Source organism: Palaemon carinicauda, chromosome 5 (genome assembly GCF_036898095.1).
Source record: "Palaemon carinicauda isolate YSFRI2023 chromosome 5, ASM3689809v2, whole genome shotgun sequence".
NCBI lineage: Eukaryota > Metazoa > Arthropoda > Malacostraca > Decapoda > Palaemonidae > Palaemon > Palaemon carinicauda.
In genome coordinates this window covers 190,101,128-190,121,216 of record NC_090729.1, presented here as the reverse complement: position 1 = coordinate 190,121,216, position 20,089 = coordinate 190,101,128, and the positions used below count along the sequence as shown (strand labels likewise).

At 33.9% G+C, this 20,089-nt stretch overlaps 1 protein-coding gene across 9 annotated transcripts in view; it reads left to right on the top strand.

Moving 5' to 3' along the window:
- The window catches only part of LOC137641687 (caskin-2-like), a 374,688-nt gene extending 356,022 nt beyond the window's left edge, over nt 1-18,666 (top strand). For 3 of the 9 annotated variants that reach the window (XM_068374480.1, XM_068374478.1, XM_068374477.1), the window contains exon 12: nt 16,123-18,665. In XM_068374480.1, coding sequence (XP_068230581.1) covers nt 16,123-16,231 — 109 coding nt within the window. In that variant the 3' untranslated portion in view covers nt 16,232-18,665. Of the gene's footprint in view, nt 1-3,254; nt 3,361-7,225; nt 7,724-16,122 lie in introns of those variants that run through there. The other 6 variants (XM_068374485.1, XM_068374484.1, XM_068374482.1 and 3 more) reach the window with 6 other exon arrangements.
- The last annotated feature ends 1,423 nt before the right edge of the window (nt 18,667-20,089 follow it).

The window sequence follows — 20,089 nt, the reverse complement described above, 5'->3', positions numbered from 1 at the left end:
ATTATAGTACTTTTGTTATGAAATCCGTGGTGAGGTTGTAAAATCTGTATGCACCCTGAGTAGTATGTGAAATTCTAAATGAAAAACTACTATGAGGTGTGTAGAATGTATTTGCCGTGATGTTAATGGTAAACACTGTAAGTAATTACAGTACTTTGAGGTTGTTTGAGTATAGGGTTTATATCCTCGGCATAATTCTGACTATCTATGTTTGCATTACTGCTTGATATTGTTAAAAGTTTTATACAATCTTGCATTCAGGAATTTTGGACACAATCTTTTGTAGATAATTTTTTTTAATGCTAATGTACATGTCCTCTCTTGTGTAAAATTGATTACAGTATGTTAGAGGACAAAAATTTGTGTGGCAAATCTCTCGCTGATTGCTTAAGGACTTCTCTTTCCGTGTATGTGACAAATTTGTTTCATGGTATAAAGCTGTTTATGGTGTCATTATTTTTAAACAATTGACTGTAATGTACTGTACTTCATTGTAGTACAGTATATTAAAAGTGGTAAACAGAAAAATTATAAAATTCTTGTACAATAGTTAGTTAAGAATGTTCTATAAAAATATTTGCAGAATCTCAACTTTTGAATCTCCCTAATGTTTGTATTGCTTCTTCTCCAGAAGCCTGGTTTAATATAGATTCTTACCGTTATAATTTTCAAACTTTACCATTTTTCTTTTGGTTCAATAAATACTTGCCCTTAACAAAGGAATGGAACCCTCTAGTGATTAGTAGTAAGAAGCCTAGCTTGCCATGTCAGGTAATCTTGTCTTCAGTTTCTTCAGTTGCCGGCTTCTGGCAAAATGACTTAAGGTTGTTTATTACTGCACATTAAGATGTCTTCCCTAGGTTTTATAAGCAATTACTACGTAGAGTGTGCACGGAATTTTAAATTAAGAAAGACATACCCTCTGTTTTCATTATCAAGTATTTATTGGAATTTGTTCCTAACTGTATTAGTTTTTGAACTGGGAAAGCACTAAGTTTTAAATACCGTTGTTAGTATTACACCGTTATAAAGAGAACAACTGATAGTTTTCATAACAATCTAAAAAAGCAAGGCAAGTAAATTATGAACAGTAAAATTAGTTGTCTTTTGCAGAGTGAATAACAATATGACATGCCAATATCCCCTTACCTGTCAAGTCAGTTATGAGTTTTTAGATCTTATTTAAATTCCTTTGTTATTCTTAGGTCAGTAAGTTTTCGCTTGTGTTAGGCAAGTCTGACTTGCCTGCTTAGTTACTTACATTAGCCTGGATTCCATAGCTAAGTTTAGTTGTCTTTATTACAAAGTGTTTTTTCAGTAAGAGCTCTGGATGTTCACTGCCCCTTACAGTTGTCGTTTCTCGTTGTCTCTCGATTTCTTTCAACTACATTAGATACTTCAGGTGCTAAACCCTTGCATTACTGCAATTTTAGTTCCTCTTTATGACATCTGATTGCAGGGCATAAGACAGAGTTTAGTAGTTGGATCCTTAGAGCTCGCCAGAGTTTAGTAGTTGGATCCTTATAGCTCACCAATTGCCAAGGAAACCATTATTTAAAAAATTTTGTTTTAATTTGGGAAATGGTGTTTCATAGCGTAGATTATTATGAAAAAAAAAAAGAATTGTTAGTGTTGTATCAGCTCGGCTGGTAGGTTTCTTCCTGTGATCACTCCAGGTGACAGTGCTTTTTCGTTTGCTTAGAAGCTCGGTCTTTAGTTCATCATGAGTTTCATTACACACTCTTTTTATTACCCTTAAGAGTTGGGCTGTTAAAAAAACTTGAATATAATATTGGATTCTCCTGTATTTTGTTAAGAATACAGAGCATACAGAAAGTTTCATTCTCAAATTAAATACATGAATATCCCTCGGCCATTTATCCTTTGGGAGGTGCCATTACAAAGACATCTCTATCCTTCAGGAGGTCCCATTACATATGGTTGGCATTTCTGTCACAAGCCTGTATGTACGGAGCACTTAACATTCCAATTATAAACAAGATTAGTGTTAGGACTTGGTGTGCTGGAAATCTTGCAATAAAACTAAGTTATCACTTTTTTAAAGTTACTTTTTGATGCATTTTTTCATCAAAGTATTAATTATCTACAAATGGGGTTTTATTTAATATTCAAGTTAGAATATATCAATTATCAACTAGATATAGTATTTTATAGTATTTTTAATTACTTTAGTAAACAATCTGGAATCTCATATTTCAAACCGTAGTTTAAGTGGTTTTTCAAAGTAATCTAGACCAGGTTAGTAACCCTTAACCTCGTTACATTACTTGCACTTGAATTATCCCTCTTTCCTTCAGTTGTGCCCACCTAATGCTGTGTGAGAGTTAGGAATATGAACATCAAGGGAAATTCATAGAAATAGAATTCTAATAAAATTTCTTTCTTCTATACTCACCTAATGTTCATATACTGTACATGCCCATCCTCTCACCACTTGACTTGTGGTATCAAGAGGATTAATTAGGATTTCGAAACTGAAGACAAAACTACCTGACACAGCAACCTAGCCATCTTCACTAGAGGGTTCCATTCATTTGTTAAGGGCATATATTTATTGAAGAAAAAAAATTAGAAAATATAAAATATTTTTGAATTTTACAGGCAAGTGTTGATTAAACTAGACTTCTGGAGAAGAAGCAATATGAACATCAGGTGCATATAGAAATAAGAAATTTTGGTATCAAAATTCTCTCTATCTTGCTTTGTTGGCCGCACAACCTGTATCACATTAGTACCTAGTGTATTACTGTTGAATACCATTGAATTGATAGAAAAAAAGTATTGTTGAAAGAAAATGAATTGAACATATTAATGACTTTCATCTGTTCCTCAAAAACATTGATTTTGAGGAGTTAAAAGTACAGTATATGAAATTGATGAAGTACTATTTTAATGGGTATCACACGTGCATTAGCATATAATAATTTTTCATTAGCTGTATAGTACTATACATTATTTTGCATGCTGAACATTTATCATTTATATTATTTGGGAAAATGGCAGTCATTAGCAATTTTTCCTTTAGATAATGACAAGGTATATAATTTTTAGTATACAATACATGAGCATTAACTGCTGGTGTAATAATACTGTACTTGCATCAATGCTAATAGTGGTAGCAATGGCAGCAAATTCTTTCTCATATAAAAGCTTGAAATGTTGAAAGGGCTTTATAACTGAACCTAATAGGAGGATGCTAGCTTGTATGTTCCAATGTGTCCTCCATCCTTTAGGAATTCAAGGTCATCGGGTTACACTTCAGGTTCAGGGATATGGCGATTGGACTCAGCATCTCGTCTTGAAGCTTCGTGAGGCGGGCTACAGGTATTAAAATGGATGGTAAATACAGAACTGTGCAGATCATAAGTATGCCTCAGTCAGTGGATAATATGGGCTATGAAGTTATTAACCATTAAATAAAATCTGTAAATCTTGTGTGCTTTGAGCTTCTCTCAAAATTTTACTTATATAAACTGCATGATAAAAAGAATGAATTTTGACATTTGGGAGATTGCAGTGGATGCAGCGAGCCATTAGAGGATAATGGTGTTGATACCATTGGGCATGAGAAAATATGAAAGCTTTATTTGTACTTTATGATGAAAACCGAATCTTATTTTTGTGGTTGGTTGTTCATGACGAATTATGAATGTTTTACTAACATTGGTTATTGTACAGGCTTAATCTATAAAGAAAAAAGTTGAATACTTTTCAAGAGCTCTGAAAAAAAAGTGTATTTGATCTTTGAAGTGAGTTCTTAAGAAGAAAATTACAAGGCTAGAATACCGTGTGTTTTTGCAACTAATGGCAATCCTGAGGATATGGAAGAAAAATTCTTCAGGTTTCTATTCGATTGTCAAGGACTTCAGTTGACTTACTCTTCAAGACAAGAAGGAAAAATCAATGAAGCATGAATTGTATGAGATTACATTATACAGTGCATCAATTGTTGCAAGATTGTGTGAAGTTTCAGTTGGTGCATGTACAGTAATTACCAATGTGACTTGGGAATGGTAAAGTTGCTCTCACCATTTTTTCTTTCTATGAGAGAAAAATGTACTTAGCATTATTTAAGTGGTGATTAAACCAGGACTAATGTAAAGAGGTTATTTGTATAAAATATTCCTAGCAATTATAGTAGTTTGCAAGATAGAATCTAAAGTTTTGCCTGCAATATTTTTTATTTTAGAAAATGCATGGTTCTGCAGGAGACAGATTTGCTTGAAAAGTAATGCATTTGCAATTGTGCTAGGTCATAATTTCATGTATGACCTTGGGTTTACAATAATAAATCCTTTTTGAAAGTTTGATAAAAGAATCCTGACATAGGATAGACAAATGGCAACTTACAGAAATGATGTAGGGTACATTCCGTATTTAACTGCTTTTGTCAACTTTTGGGAAATCCATTTTGATGTTTACTCATTTATGTAATAATTTGGCTCTAGACAGAAGTAGTTTTTTTTTTCTCAAAATATTACAGGTATTTGGAATAAACCAGCATCCTCATCTTTTCAAATAGGCATTGTTTTTTCTTAGTTCTCATTATCATCTAACATTTAAATCATTTCAGTGGGCTTTGTCTAATAGTAAGTAAATGTGAACCAAGTGAAAGATCGTTATATCTACCGTGCTACTAAAAAGTCAACTTATTTACTTTAAAAATTCTTTTAAAGGAGCTTTAGTCTTCCCATTATTCAGTTATCCATACTTTACTTGAAGATCTGTTAGCATATTTTGAAGCTGCAAGTATTTTATTACTTGAAAGAAAATATAGGCTAATGTAAATTTTCTTTCATCTTGTAGGGCTTTCAGAACATTACCTGTGACAAGGAGATTATGTTTTTGATTTGGTGGAATTTTTTTTATTAATCGCTCTTGATTTTAGTCCTCCATAAGGCTCGGTTAGCCTATGTTCATATTCAAAGCAATGATGTATGCAATCGTAGAAGCTCTCGGTAACATAATACAGTAAAACTTTAGAAAAATGGTCATTAATCATTACTTTTTATAGTTTTTTTTCCAAGAAGTGGAAATGGAAGCATGTGATAGTAGAAGCAGTCAGGGAACTAGGAAGATATGGAAAGGGGATGGTAGTGGGCAGTATTGTTAAGGACCTAAGGGAGAGAGCATCGTATGAATCACACGGTTGATGGTACTCTCTATGGGGAAAAATGGTTAATAGAATGGTATTGGCAGAGATTAGTAAAATGCCACAACTCAAATAAAAGGGCAATAAAATAGGATATAGAAAATGAAAATTACTATAACACCTGAGGGATATATTTTAACCCACATTGGTTCAAAATGTATCCTGGAGTAATAGATTATACAGAATTGGTTGTAACTCAAGGCATGGAAGTCCTTAATGATGATTAAAACTTAGGTATTGTTTGTGAAAGTAGATAACATATTCTTGGTACGTAGCTTATGGAGTGATAGCATTTCCTAATGATCAGCTGGTTAACTGTAGTAAAAGTAGCAGTTCTTCATAGCTATAGTGATCATATCCTTGCTGTGGTGGATTTAACCAACCCATTTAAGATATTAGCAAAATGTAAATTTTAATTATTTCGTCCTATGGTTTTTGGAATGTTTCTGCCTCCTTTCCTATATATATTAGTTAGCTGTGCTCTTTTAAAACTGTAAAATTCCATTACTATTGCTACAGATTTGAAAAGACCTTTAAAATTTGGTGATAGGGCATTACTGCAAAAGCATCTGATGAAGTTTTTAATAATCTTACTTAAGCAATGATAGTCTGATAATTGTGTATTATGTTACTGTAGTTCATGCATGCTGTAGTAATTTTAATTTTAACCGATTCACGTTACATTCTACCTGATGTAAAGTAAATTAGTTCTCAAGAAAGTAATATATTAACTGGTGAAAGTTTGATGCTTCATGAAATCAATTAAGTTGGGAAACAATGCGAATGGTTGAAAGTAGTGACTAACATGTGGTTAATAGAACTTGTACACATAGCACTCAACTAATTTCTGTTGTTTGAGGTCCTAGAATTAACATGCATTTGCCTCATTGCAGGTTTTAAAAATAATAACTTTACTTGATTTTATATATTAAATATTAACTTTTATCCAAACAGATTTTATAATAATTTTTATCCAAATGGATTTTGTATTAATTTTTATCCAAACAGAACATTGAACCTTCTCTCAGACCTTTTTAGGGTAAGCCATATTATTATAAACCTTGTTCGTCTTGAAGTATCTTTTGATACCCTTGTTGGTAAATAAAACTAAAAAATATTTGATACATTTATTTTTAAATCTCGCAAGTTTTGTATAACAAAGTGACACAAAAATTTAAATTAAAGATTTTTTACATTTGCATGTTCACTAGTTTCAGGACACTACATTTTATCATACTTCTAGTAACTTATGAGTAATGGGTTGTTGCAGTACAGAGCTGTAGTTCTAAGTTCTATTAACATTTCAAACTTGTAATGAACTCTACTTTTCAGTTCCTTGCTGCTTTCTTTGAATGTTATAAAATAGTCTTCTTAATCTGCCCAAGGATCCAAGCCTCTATTATAAGGAACAGATTTGTCAACACCTACAGTATGCCTCATGTGGAGTGCTATACTTTAAGTTCTATCTATACACAAACTCCTGGAAAAATTTCACTGCCTTCATTTATTTTCTTTGGGCTCTTCCTATGGTAGCCTCTGGGGTTTTTCATCTCTAGTGTTCAACTTAGATTTTATCCTCGCAGGAACACGTCCTTCTTTGTGCCAGCTCTGTTGAGTAATATTAATCTGGTATGGTTAAACTGCATTACAGTATACAATAGTTAAAACAGACCTCAGCTGAGAAGCCCTTAGATGATATATAAACATTAATGAAAATTAAAGTAACTGTTTTGTTCATTATTCAAAATTTTTAAATTTTCAATTAAAACTTTTTCTCAAGTAGAAAATTAAAGTAACTGTTTTTCATTGTTCTGGATTTTATTATTTTAGACCAAGCTCAATCTATTTCAGTAACTTGGGTGAAGTTTCCCCAATGCGATTTAACAGGTAAAAAGTGTACCATACAAATATTTTACATGTAGATAATTTAAAAGTTCTTGTGTTTATTTACCTGAAAATACTAATTGTTATAAGAATTTCTTTTGATGCACTAACAAACCATTATCCTTTTAATATTTGACACAGTAACAAACCATTATCCTTTTAAAATAGGAGACTTGTTGAGTGGTGGAAGGATGTTAACTGTGAACCATGCTAGAAGGTTCTTCCCCTGGTCTTGATAAAGAGCAGTGTTGATGACCTTGAGTGTATCTAGTGGCTCATGTGATGAAGAAGCTCATGAAATGAGAGCAGAGATTTGTTTCATAAACTAAGACAGAAGCAAGGGAAGAACACACTCACTTGTAGGATAAGGAGTGTTGGAGTCATACGAGAAAAGACATTTGGCACGCATGAGCAATGGGATTTAAAGAAAAATGATCAATCTCCCCCTTTGATGCAACTGGGTAGAGGCATTTCTAGTTAACCTATATCTATCCGATGTCTGTGCTGGCGAGTAATGGCTTTACTAATGCACCCCTAGGGAGGGGGAAGAAAGAACAAGAAGTGCCTTAAACGAGATGCTCGTCTATCCTGTGAGGAAGGTGTGCGAGTACTCCAATGACTTATGAGCAACTTCCCTTGAATAAGAGGATTTGAAAGGTAGTCTTGTTTCCAGGCTCACAATAAAGTGATGCATCCAAATTCACGAGCTCGCACATGGAATAGACCGGTCTTTTTTACTTACTTCATGAGGGAAGAAAGAAACTAGTGTCTAGTTCTCTTCAGATACAGCAGCTATTTCAGCAAGCTTACAGGACGGAAAAATACAGTCATATGATCATTACCAGAAGGGATATAATTTGAGAAAAACTCCTTCATTCAGGAACCATAGGGTTCTAGATCTTCACTACAAACTCCAGAAAGAAGATTAAAGGCATCAAATTCCATCCTTGAGAGCTAGAGAGTAGTCCATGGGGCTTCCGTTACCCTTTGTGCCAAGTCTTAACCTCCCTAAGTGGGTGACTGTGTGAACCTTAAAGACAAGGGTCACATACTACTAATGGCGTCGGATTTCTTACCCTTTGTGCCAAGTCCTAACCTCCCTAAGTGGGTGACTCTGTGAACCTTAAGGATAAGGGTCACATACTACTAATGGCGTCAGATTTCCTGAAGTTGGCAAGAATGTTAGAAGCTTCATGATTTTATCGAGTTCATGGGAGAGAGACAACCATCAATTACGACTTTCCTTAAAAGTTCACATCCAACAAAAAAGAGGACATGCTCTTGGCATAGGTAGCAAAGGACATTTTGACCTGCTAATAAACAGTTGCCCAAATAAGAAGTATCCTTTCTTCAACACAAATTGAAGAAAACTGTCCACTTTCTCTGATAAAAAGCTGTTTTGAGGACACTCAAACTTATAAGTATTTAATGCTATAAATAACTACATGAAAATCCTTTCATAGTGAAGATAAGCTGAATAGTTTCCACCTGTGAAGCACTAGCAGGTTCATGGACTGATAAAACCTCTGGAGGTAGAGCTGACAGATAAATGTAGACCAAGACCATGGTAGGACCGCAAATAGTAGCCAGCAGGTCAGGATACCACTTTGTTTTGTACCATACTGATATTTTTGGATGATTGTTCATTATCAAGTCATGCTATAGAAGATAGGTGTGAACATTCAGGTTACAGTATATCCAACAGATGCTAGAATGCAGCCATGGGTGTACAGATGTTAACACTTAGAGCTTCCTGTGCAGATAGCTGGTAATAGGGGATAAGTCCCACACCTCCAAGGGCTTTTTCACTGAGTGGAGGATGAAAAGGGACTTGCAAACTGCTACTGGCGGATGAAGTGGCGTGCCAGTATAAATCTTTTGCCCTTGGATGTACAATACTGTAACTTGGACAGATGCATAGCTTGATAAGTTACCCATATATGCAATTGTTATACCATTATGTAGATAGGGATCTCCCTCCCTGATTATTGACATCTGCTATTGTGGTTCTTTTCTTACATCATAATCAGGTATCTAGGAAGATGAAGTTAAACATCGGGTACAGGCAGGCTGGAACAACTGGAGAGCAGCCTCAGGAGTTCTTTGTGACAAAAGAATACCATTGAGGTTAAAAGGAAATTTTCATAGGACAGTGGTGAGAACAGCAATGCTGTATGGAACGGAAACAGCAAGCATGAAGAAGATGGATGTGGCGGAAATGAGAATGCTTAGGTGGATGTCTGGGGTGACAAGAGAGGATCGGATAAGAAATGACTACATAAGGGGGTCGACAAAGGTGGTGGAAATATCAAAGAAAGTGCAGGAAAGGAGGCTGAGATGGTATGGACACCTGATGAGGAGAGATGAAATGGACACCTGATGAGGAGAGATGAAGACCACGTTGGGAGACATACTATGGAGATGGAGGTTCAGGAAGAAGAAGAGGAGGGAGACCAAGAAAGAGATGGAGGGACTGTGTGAGAGGAGACTTACAGGAGAAGGGGATTAATGAGGCAGAAGCGCAGAATAGAAAAAGATGGAAACGGCTCATCCGCAACGGCGACCCCATATAAAAATGGGAACCAGCTGGGAAGAAGATTAATAATCAGGTATCCATCACAACACAGCCAACTAAACCATCATACTATTTTGAAGTACTTGAACAGTGATGAGTCCACATTCAGTCCAGCAGAAGTTCTTCTCATCTAAGTTCTTCTCCTCTAGTCACCAAGCAAGATACTCTCACTCCCTGAACCAGCAGACCAGAAAGGAAAAATTATAAAGTGACACTATAGGCATCAGTCAAGTAATCTACGTGTGGAGCAAAGAACTTGCTGGGGCTCTACTGTACACTGGAACTGCCAATATGAAAGTGTGATGGAAAGACTAAGCTTTGACTGTGAGTGGGACAGCAGAACCAACTAGCCTGTTGAGATAACGCAGATGAAGTACTCTGTGGGATAGAGCTTAAGCCACTTCAGACTTGCAGTGCTTGATCCAAATCACCAGTTTTTAACTTATGATACATTACCCTGACAAGGAAGATCGCCAGGATTGATGATATCAGAATGCATACTTGAAAGTACATATTGTTAAAATCCACTGAATGCATGAAGTCTACCTCTTGAACACTTAAAATTTAAAACTACTGTATACTTTCTCACTTTTATGTTTAGTTTTTTAATGGATATACTGATAAGTTGTAGGTAATATTTGTTAGAAATACTAATTCCATAAGAAATCCACAAATTAAAAAGAAATATGTATGGCTCAATTTAAAACTACTGTATACTTTCTCACTTTAACATAAGTTTTTTAATGGATATACTGATAAGTTGTAGGTAATATTTGTTAGAAATACTAATTCCATAAGAAATCCACAAATTAAAAAGAAATATGTATGGCTCAATTTTTACATTCCAGCAGGTTACTTGGTTCTTAGTTTTTTCTTCTGTTTTGTTTTCCATTGCTACTCCAATTCCAACAGATTATTGGAGATTCCATTGCATTTTGCCAACATGTTCTTGAGCCTATTACTTGAATGTTTCCAGCAGAATTTTGTATTTCAGTCCATTTAAATAGGAGGCAGACATTTTCTTCAGTAAGAAATTACCTGTGGGGCTGTGTTCTCATCAGAACTGAGAAAGTTAAATACAAATTGACAAGTTAGTGTCATTATTAATAACACGTGAATAATTTCTGAACTAAGAACTATGAGTAACAATTCCTCATTCATTAACTCTCCCTTTACATCTCATCTTTACCTTGATAAGTGAAAATTTACTTTGGCAAAAAACCAACATAACTACTAAAAAAACTAAACAGTACTTACATCTCATCTTTACCCGATAAATGAAAATTTACTTTGGCAATTGGCAAAAAACAAACATAACTACTTAAAAACTACACAGTACAATCACATTAAATTCCAATATTAGTATCCTTTCATTTGGAATATCTAATTTGTTAAAGATACTCAGCAAAAAATAAAGATTAATGAAATTATTAAAATCTTAAGGCAAGAACTTTTAATTTGTAGTATCAATAGATAGTCATATTAATACAAGAAGTAAGACTGTATATAATGTAAATTATTTTTCATGCAATGTAAACAGATTTACAAGTCAAGTGTCAATTTCAGTTAACTGAAAATCAAATTACATATAATTAAAAAATTAAAAAAGGAAATAACTGTACTGTACATGTAAATAAACTGGAATAAAATTGTTGCTTCTTATGATTAGAGTACTTTATATTGCAAATGGTTCAAATTAAATTCCATAAAATTAAAAACTTAATATACTGAACATGTAAATAAAATAAACAAACATGAATAAAACTGTTTTTGATATCTAAGAGCCCGGTCAATAAATTTAAAAATTGTAAGTACAGTATGTGAATTGAATTTGTCACAGTAAATAAATAGTGAAATTGCATTAAAAATAGGACATAATGAAATGGCATTAAAAATAGGATTTTCATACAATTCACTTATAAATTCACCTGATGTTCATACATGTATATAACTTTTATGCCAAAACTTTACTTACATCAACTTTGACCCCAAAACACTATTAAATTCCAGTTTTCTATCAATAAGCTTTAGTATTGACTATCAATAAGCTTTAGTATTGAGACATATTGACTATCAATAAGCTTTAATATTGAGACAATTGAGACATATTGACTATCAATAAGCTATACTAGAGACAATCTAGTAGGCTAGCGACAAAAACCATGGATTAGGTATGCCTTACCTTAGAACTGTTCACAAACCAAAGGTATTTTCTCGAATTTAGATAAGAAAATTAATAAAAAGTCTAATCTCCTTTCTTCACTGCTCTCAAACCTGTCATGGGTGTTTCTAATGAAAACTAAAAAATTGAGATATATAAACTTTTTAAGGTCTAATGAAAATTTAAAAATTGAAAATTTAAAAATTGAGATATATTAACTTTTTAAGGTCTAATGAAAATTTAGAAATTTAGATATAATATAAGGTTCAACACATTTAGCATTGGTCTTCATTCCAACCTCCTCAACACTTTGGGGGCTAAGAATGACCTGTTGCAAGATCCCAAAATTTAGAAATTTAGATATAATATAAGGTTCAACACATTTAGCATTGGTCTTCATTCCAACCTCCTCAACACTTTGGGGGCTAAGAATGACCTGTTGCAAGATCCCAGAGACTGGATCGAGACCTCTTTTACTATATTGGATAGATAACACGGTAATGGTATTGGTTCCTTAGGCAAAGGGGGATTGCAAGCTAGAGGAATCCAATATTCTTCTTTGACCTCAGACTGCACTCGGAGCTCAGGACCGAAGGTTTTCCCAAACTTAATAATAAAGGAAAAGTTTTCCTCTTATAAGGAATTAATGGGAATGACCATCATATCAATTTCCTACAACATCTACGAGTTAAGTTTGCATATCGTCTGCAATGTCTACTAGAGCGGTATCCTGATGGCCTACCATTGTTACGAAAAGAATTTGAGGGAGAAATTCAACATCATGATAATGGCTTATAGGGAAAAATGGGGGTATCCGTAGTAAGTGACCTCAGCGTCAATTTGTGTCCTTGTTTCCGTGCATCTACCAGTCCTAACCACAGAAGAACATACCTTATCCCTGCGCTTAATCACAAAACACACAAAGGCTGCTACAGCACTGGAGGTCCATTTGAAATAGTTTCATCTAAATAAGTTAGATGATACAAAATAAGAATCAAGTAATCCAAAATAAAATTCAAATCCTGATGGACTGTAAAATTTGTCTGGTAAGATCAAACATAACCTGTACTATAAAATCTGCAAAAGAAAGTATTTCAAGAATACTTCCTCCTTTACTACCCACAAACAGCATTACTTTAATAAACCAGCTTGCAAACCCTGCATTCTAAGATTTACTAAAGCTTTGATTGGTTTAAGATAACAACTGATAGATTATGTCTATTAAAAACGATGAGAAAACAGGGGGTATAAGTCCTCTTGGAGGTAACCTATTCTGACAATATAGAAGAGTTATAATATGAACTTCATTTGGATACCTTTCAGAAATAAGTTTCCATAATATCTGAAAAGGAGATACAGTACCTGTACCTCCTCAGTTGGGCTATTCCACTATATTATCTTCATCTTCCTGTTCTGAAGGGACTATCCAAAACATTATTTACTGGTCTTCCCATTTGTTTACTTCGGATTGGAATCTCCGAGCATTCTTTAGGCATGGGACTGGACAAACTCGCAATGTGCCAGTGGCTGAGCTTGTATAATTGTATGAGACCAATGCACAAAAGGCCCTTTGAAACATGCTGCAAGTGATCAGTTTTTGCCAAAGCTTTTAACAGATTGATCTAATATAGGAACAGGTGTTATTATTATTAGCCAAGCCACAACTCTGGTTGGAAGAGCAGAATGCTACAAGCCCAAGGGATCTAACAGGGAAAGAAGTGAGGAAAAAAGCCACAACTCTGGTTGGAAGAGCAGAATGCTACAAGCCCAAGGGATCTAACAGGGAAAGAAGTACAAGGAAAAGATACAAACTATAAATAAGTAATGAGTAAAAAAATAAAATATTTTAACATCAGTAACATTAAAATAGATCTGTCATATATAAACTATAAAAGTAGACTTATGTAAACCTGTTCAACAAAATAGTTTTACAAAAAGTTAAAATAGTTTCACAAAAAGTTACAACTAAAGTTCCACTGATTCAACTGCCAGATAATTAAGATTATTTCACAATCTAGTCATAGGTGAAATAAAACTTCTAGAATACTGTGTGGTATTGTGCCTTATGAAAATGCAGGACATAAAATTAACTGCAATAATACTACATACAGGATGACACAACCTGGTAAGATTTGATTGCAATAGATGATCTGAATTATGAAAAATCTTATGCAACATGTATAAAAAACTAACTTAACTATGGTGTCAGAGATTAATATCCATATCCAGAATAAATTTAATAGACTGCAGGTTTCTATCCAGCAAATAAAGATGAGTCAGCAGCTGAAGTTCAAACCAAAGAACAATACTCAAAACAAGGTACAATGTAAGAATTAAAAGACTTTATCAATAACCCAATATTTTTGTGTATTTAAAGAAGAAACAACCCAATGTGCCTCTCAAAAGTAAATCTGCAATAAAGAATCACCTAGAATCTTAAATGAGTTTTATATAGTTGAGGAGACATCGTCAATGCAAAGAACTTGATGTTGGAGGAGCATATGTCCTTGACCTACTTGCAATGATACTTAAGAGTTTCATTTAGATTAAACTTCATGGTCCATGATTTGCACATTCACCCAATGAAGTAACAAATGCAAAATGAACCTCTTCTTACCAACTTGTGAAAAATAAGTCAACTTAAAGAGCTAAGAAATTAGCTGTCTTATGAAGCAAAACAAAAAGGAAAATACCATTTGGGTCTACATCTGCAGCATCAAGGGCCAAAAAGCTAAGCTAATCAGTTTATCCTCAGAAAAGAAAAAAACAGGAATGAGGGAAATTGAGTTTCTCATTACTTTTGCTTACTGTCAAGCATATCAACCAAAAAGGGTTGCCTTTTCCTTTGAACAGTGAGTGACAAAGCCATCTGGTTTAAGTAAAGGAGGAACTGTTAGGTCAACACTAGAGTGCATATTTGAGGGTAGCCCACCATTTATGCTTCTGGGTTGTACCAGAAAGGGAAGGTGTTTCTGTTTATATTGACCAGAAATGGAAATGGTATATTTTATATCGACCATAAAAGAAACCCTTTTCAGTTGAAACAAAATCTCTGAGCAACAGCTCTTAGCCGAGTATAGTTTTCCAAGTCGAATCTGATGTGTTACCTTTACAAAAATGATAAGCCTCATCTTTCTCCAAATAACCACAACTACAATCATCACTGAACCAGGGTTTGTTCTTCACTCAGTATTTTAACTCACGAGAAAGGGTAAATTTATCAATTATGTTGAAAAGATTCTCATTCAAGAGAACAAGCTTGTGATCAACTCAAATGTAAAAGATCACTTAAAATGCCTTTCAGGTCTGCCTGAGATTTTATTCATACTGTGACGGGCCGAGAGAAGGTTGTGAACTCAAAGGCAGTATGAAAGTAACGGAGTTAATTTATTATAGAACACTCTCCTTTATGTACAAAACCTCAGGGCAACAGGAAATTTCATGTTCGAAAGACAGAAAATGCTACATAAGGGAAACGCAGACAGGTTTATTCTGGTTCTTTTTAGTGCGAGGGAAGAGCGAAGATACAAGCATAATATATACAAAATGAATTATGTACGATCGTATGACACACGGTTGGTACAATACAGTATCTTCAAAGGATTTATATGATATGCCACGCCATTCATATATGAAATAAACGTTGCTTACGAGTGCTTCAATGAGCGGCGGGATTGGGATCCAGGCAACCATAACCCAAAACTATTTTGTATATATCTTATATTTAAAGCCATGTAATCCCATTATTTATCATTTTAAACCTATCTAACCCTGGCGTCTTTTGTTATTTCTAGTTATGTAAATACTTGTACAAATTTAGTAAAAATGGAAATTGATTCATAACATATGATGTCTTAAAAATGAATGAAAATCATTATAATGTATGAGCGCTAGGTTTGATTGCTTAAGGGCATTTTGCTTGTGATATATGTACTGTATAATGAAGTTTGACTTCTATATTGTTAGCCTTTTTGGTAATACAGTACTGTAATATATATATAGGATAAGTAAGAATTTTTTACCTCCAGTTTGATTCTCAAAATATTTTTACTTAAGAGGTTGGGCATTACTGTATGCATATTGTATTTTAAGAGTACTGTATATTTTTCCATACAGTACATCCAATTCCAGATTTATGAAATGCTAAACCACATGTTAAGTATGCAAATATAGAAGGAAAATGTTTAATGGAAAATGCATGTAAAGGCCTTTTGAATTTTGTTTGCATCGCATACTTATTACAGGGACTTACAACTGTTAATATTTTTTGCAACTGAATCTGGATTTCTAGACGTTTATTAATATTGAATTTTCTTTTTGCTTTTACAGTTCTCCAGATGGCACCGGTGATGTATTAAATGACATCGGCAACATGCTAGCCAACCTAACCGATGAACTTGATGCCATGCTGGAACAAGAACTTGTACTCAAGAACTAAAATAAATTATTGGTGTTTAGCGTTATGGACTGTAAAAAGCCTAGTTGAAGTGACTGTAATCATTTAGAGGCTAATACTGTTTATCACCGATTAGAAAATCTTGGAATTAAACACGACATAATGTGAACATCACCTAATATGCATTAGTAATATCTGTGCTGTATAGATAATTTTGGTATGGTAAACTTATTAGAATATACTGTATTCAGCCAACTTGAAGAAACCGTGTACTGTGCTCTATAATAATAAATAATACAATAATGATTTTAGGGAGTTCCTTGTGCTATACTGTACTGTTGACCATTTGTCACTACACACAAATTGTTGAGAAGTCCATACTATAGTTAGAGCATGTATATGGGAATTTACCTTGGTACATTTACAACTATAAAACCACAAAGGATTATTGTTGACAAAATGTTATGGTATTGTAATTGTGCTACCGGTTAATAAAATATATATATATGTATAATACATAAATATCTTACAACGGTTGAGGCTACATTATACCATTGGGTGAATATTGCTTTTTAAAATACCAAATACAGTATGAAAGTTGATTATTGAATTCATTAACACTGTATTTTGAAATATCAGTGTTCAGTGAAAACCAAAACACTGTACTTTATTGACCAGACAATCGTAAAATTTACCACATTTAAGTCTATTTTAATGTATGTTTTGTTGCTTATGTTAACTTTTGCTACTATGTCTTAGGAGATACACATTGTAGATCACCTTTTCAATACATGCTTATATTAAAGCAGGTGCACTTACGAGCTAAATATTAGGGTTTTGTTTCTTTAAGGAGTTATCCAGCTTTCAGAACTTACATAGGGGAATTAAGTACTGTATTTAAATAATTAGCTTTCATTTTATACTTTGCCCTTATTTAAAAAAAAAAAAGATGCAGTTGTTATTCTTGCAATGTGGTAAAATATTTTCAGGCAGTGCATTGGATGTGATAAGCATAGTCTTACGAACGAAAAGTACATATTGTAACCGAATATGTTTATTTTGTTTTTAAAAGCAAGTGTTGTGTGGTATCATGTAATCCTCTCGAGCTAATCTTACCTAGGTAGAAAAGCACATTGTGTTTTCTGTGTACTAGTCACTTATATGGCTGAAAAGCCAAAATAAGTGCAAAATAATGTACTGTAATTTGAATAAAAACATATTTTGTTTATTTTTCTTGTAAATAACTATGTACAGAGCTTGTAAATAATTAGGGAAGTCACAGACCATTGTTTATGGCAAATCATATGTTGTGGAAAGTGAGGACGTCAACTTAGGATGAGGCTCCGCCTACATCCTATCTAGCAATCTTCCTTTTCTCCACTTCATATGGTTTTCACATCACCTTCATATATCTCATTGAGCTTTTAAGCCCCTGTGAAAGTTCATATTGAGGGAAAAGTTTTTACATAGGTTTTTCTCACTGTGGTAAGAGCATGGAGCTGTTAGCACAATCAGTTCCTGGCCATATATATATGTATTTTGAAGTACATAACCATAACTTGGATCTTTAACCTCTTTTGAGTTAAAGTTTTCCCAATTGATCATTGTATAATATATATATTTTAGTTATAGCTTGGGTAATTTTTTTTTCCACACTAGTCTCACAAGATTTCTTCATCCTGTGTTTAAACACTTGGTCACATCCACGGATACTTCTCTTAGTCATTTCTACATTTTAATCTGTCATTGTAACTGAAGATGTTAAACTTTCAAATGTCCTCTGTTTGAGAATTATATGATTTATTTTTTGCCTCTGTGGTAATGACTAGGGGCATGGCAGTGTGCTGGCTAATTAGAGCATTTTGATCTCAGTGTAAAGTGGTTTGTCAGTTATCTGACATTATAACTCAAAGAGAGTTCACATTACAAACACAGGCTTGATTGAACTGGTGTTAAGTGTTTGGTACTTATAAAACTGGTAGGATATTATTCTTACATAGAAACATAATGAAAAGGTTCTTTTCATGCTTACATCTGCTGCCAATGTGTTTGCTCTATTAGTCAAGTGACCTGATATTAGACCAGAAATAGTGTGGCAGGATTGACAAGTGGTCGTCTGTATTTGCACTGAATGTTTGTACACATTATTTATCCTCATAGCAATACAGCATTATCGCTTATATATGATCTTTTGGGTTATCTTATTGTGATATAAAACCGAAAATTAGTATGTACAGGGAGATTGGTTTTTAAAGTTTTAATCTGTAGGCTCCAATGCTATAGCAGTTTTTTTATGTATTGTATAAGGTTAGGTAAAAAAAAATTTCAATTATTTTTTTTATTTTCAATACTATTGTATTATGACGGCCGCTGTCAGACCTTAATACTTTTGCTGGTGTCCATTTAGTCTTTTCTCTTCCCATTGTATCTGCATCATATATCTTAATAATGACTATCAAAAATATAACCTTTAGTGTTTTCATAATTGTTGTTCATTATCCTATTTCCTTTAACAACAAAGTTTTAAAGCATCAAAAATTTACTTGGTAAGCATCCGACATAAATTATGATTTTAACTGATTATTCAATATACAGTACCACGCTACTATGGTGGATAACGGGGGAGGGTGGGCTGTGGCACCCTAGCCTTACCAACAAAACTCTGCTGAACCCCTCACCAGGCTGGGAGGAACAGAGAAGAAAAAATGCCTTTTGATCTTTTTTTTGATCCTGCTTACTCCCCAAAATTGGGGGAAGTGCCTTGGTATATGTATTTATGTACCCTTCCAAAAATCGGAAGTGCCATGGTAGATAGATAGATGCTGTTATAGGAGTATGACCTCAAAAACAACACACGTTGCTCTCTTGGCTCTTTAAAGGGACTTTTATTTTACCTTCTATTAAAAACTGATTAGGTAAATGAGTTCAAGTTGAACAAGGTTGAGAATGAAGACTCTCAGAGTTTTGTGGTACAGAAGAGGCCAACGGTTTGATTCCTAGGTTACGTGAGGGTCAAAAGTAGATGAGCGACAAATGGTCCAGTATGCTCGTCTGTTTACAATACATATTCCCCATACCAATCAGGTGTTATGGAACTGACCTTTGACTTTCATTATTGCTGGTGGACCTTTTGATTTAAGTCATCAAAGATACTGCATATGCAGTACCTAACTTGTATCTCCTCTGCTGTTCTTCAGGATGGATTTATCTGACTTCTAATAGCAGTTCCCAGTTGAATTTTAACTGTCAGAAACCCTATAATCTGAATTACAAGACGAGTAATTATGCATCTCTACAGCTCATACTGATGAAAAATCCATAATTAAAATTTATTCTGGAGGGCTACCAAAATGTTACAAGTTGTTAAAAAGAAGCTCAAAGAAATGCAGCTGCAAAAACAAAAAATGCAATCTCCGATCTTAAACTTTAAATTTAGTACAGAATATCTTCATATGATATATGAGATGATTCTGGAATTGAGCCTGTATACCGATAAAAAAATTCCTTCTTACTGCATACCGGTACTAGGAATTACAATTTACCTAGAATTAGGACTGAAAAATAACCAATGAAAAAAGAATTATATTCAAATTAAAGAAAAATTATTTCCTTGATTTGGGAATACACAATATTAATAATTTTAAAAGTAATTTGTATTTTTCCTAATTATGCAAACCCAAGTCCCTTGATAGAAGTATGATTTCAGAGAAGCTAAAAACACTGCTGTTAAAAATTATAACAAGGCGTCGGTAGTTACTGGTGGGTGGCGAGGCAAGGATATTTACTGTCTTAATCCTCGGTCCCATACGATTGTCACCTTGCCCAATGGTTTCATAGGTATCCCTCACTCAGGGTAGCAAGTGGGGGCTGACTGTCCTATCGTTCTTTAGCTCCTCTTCT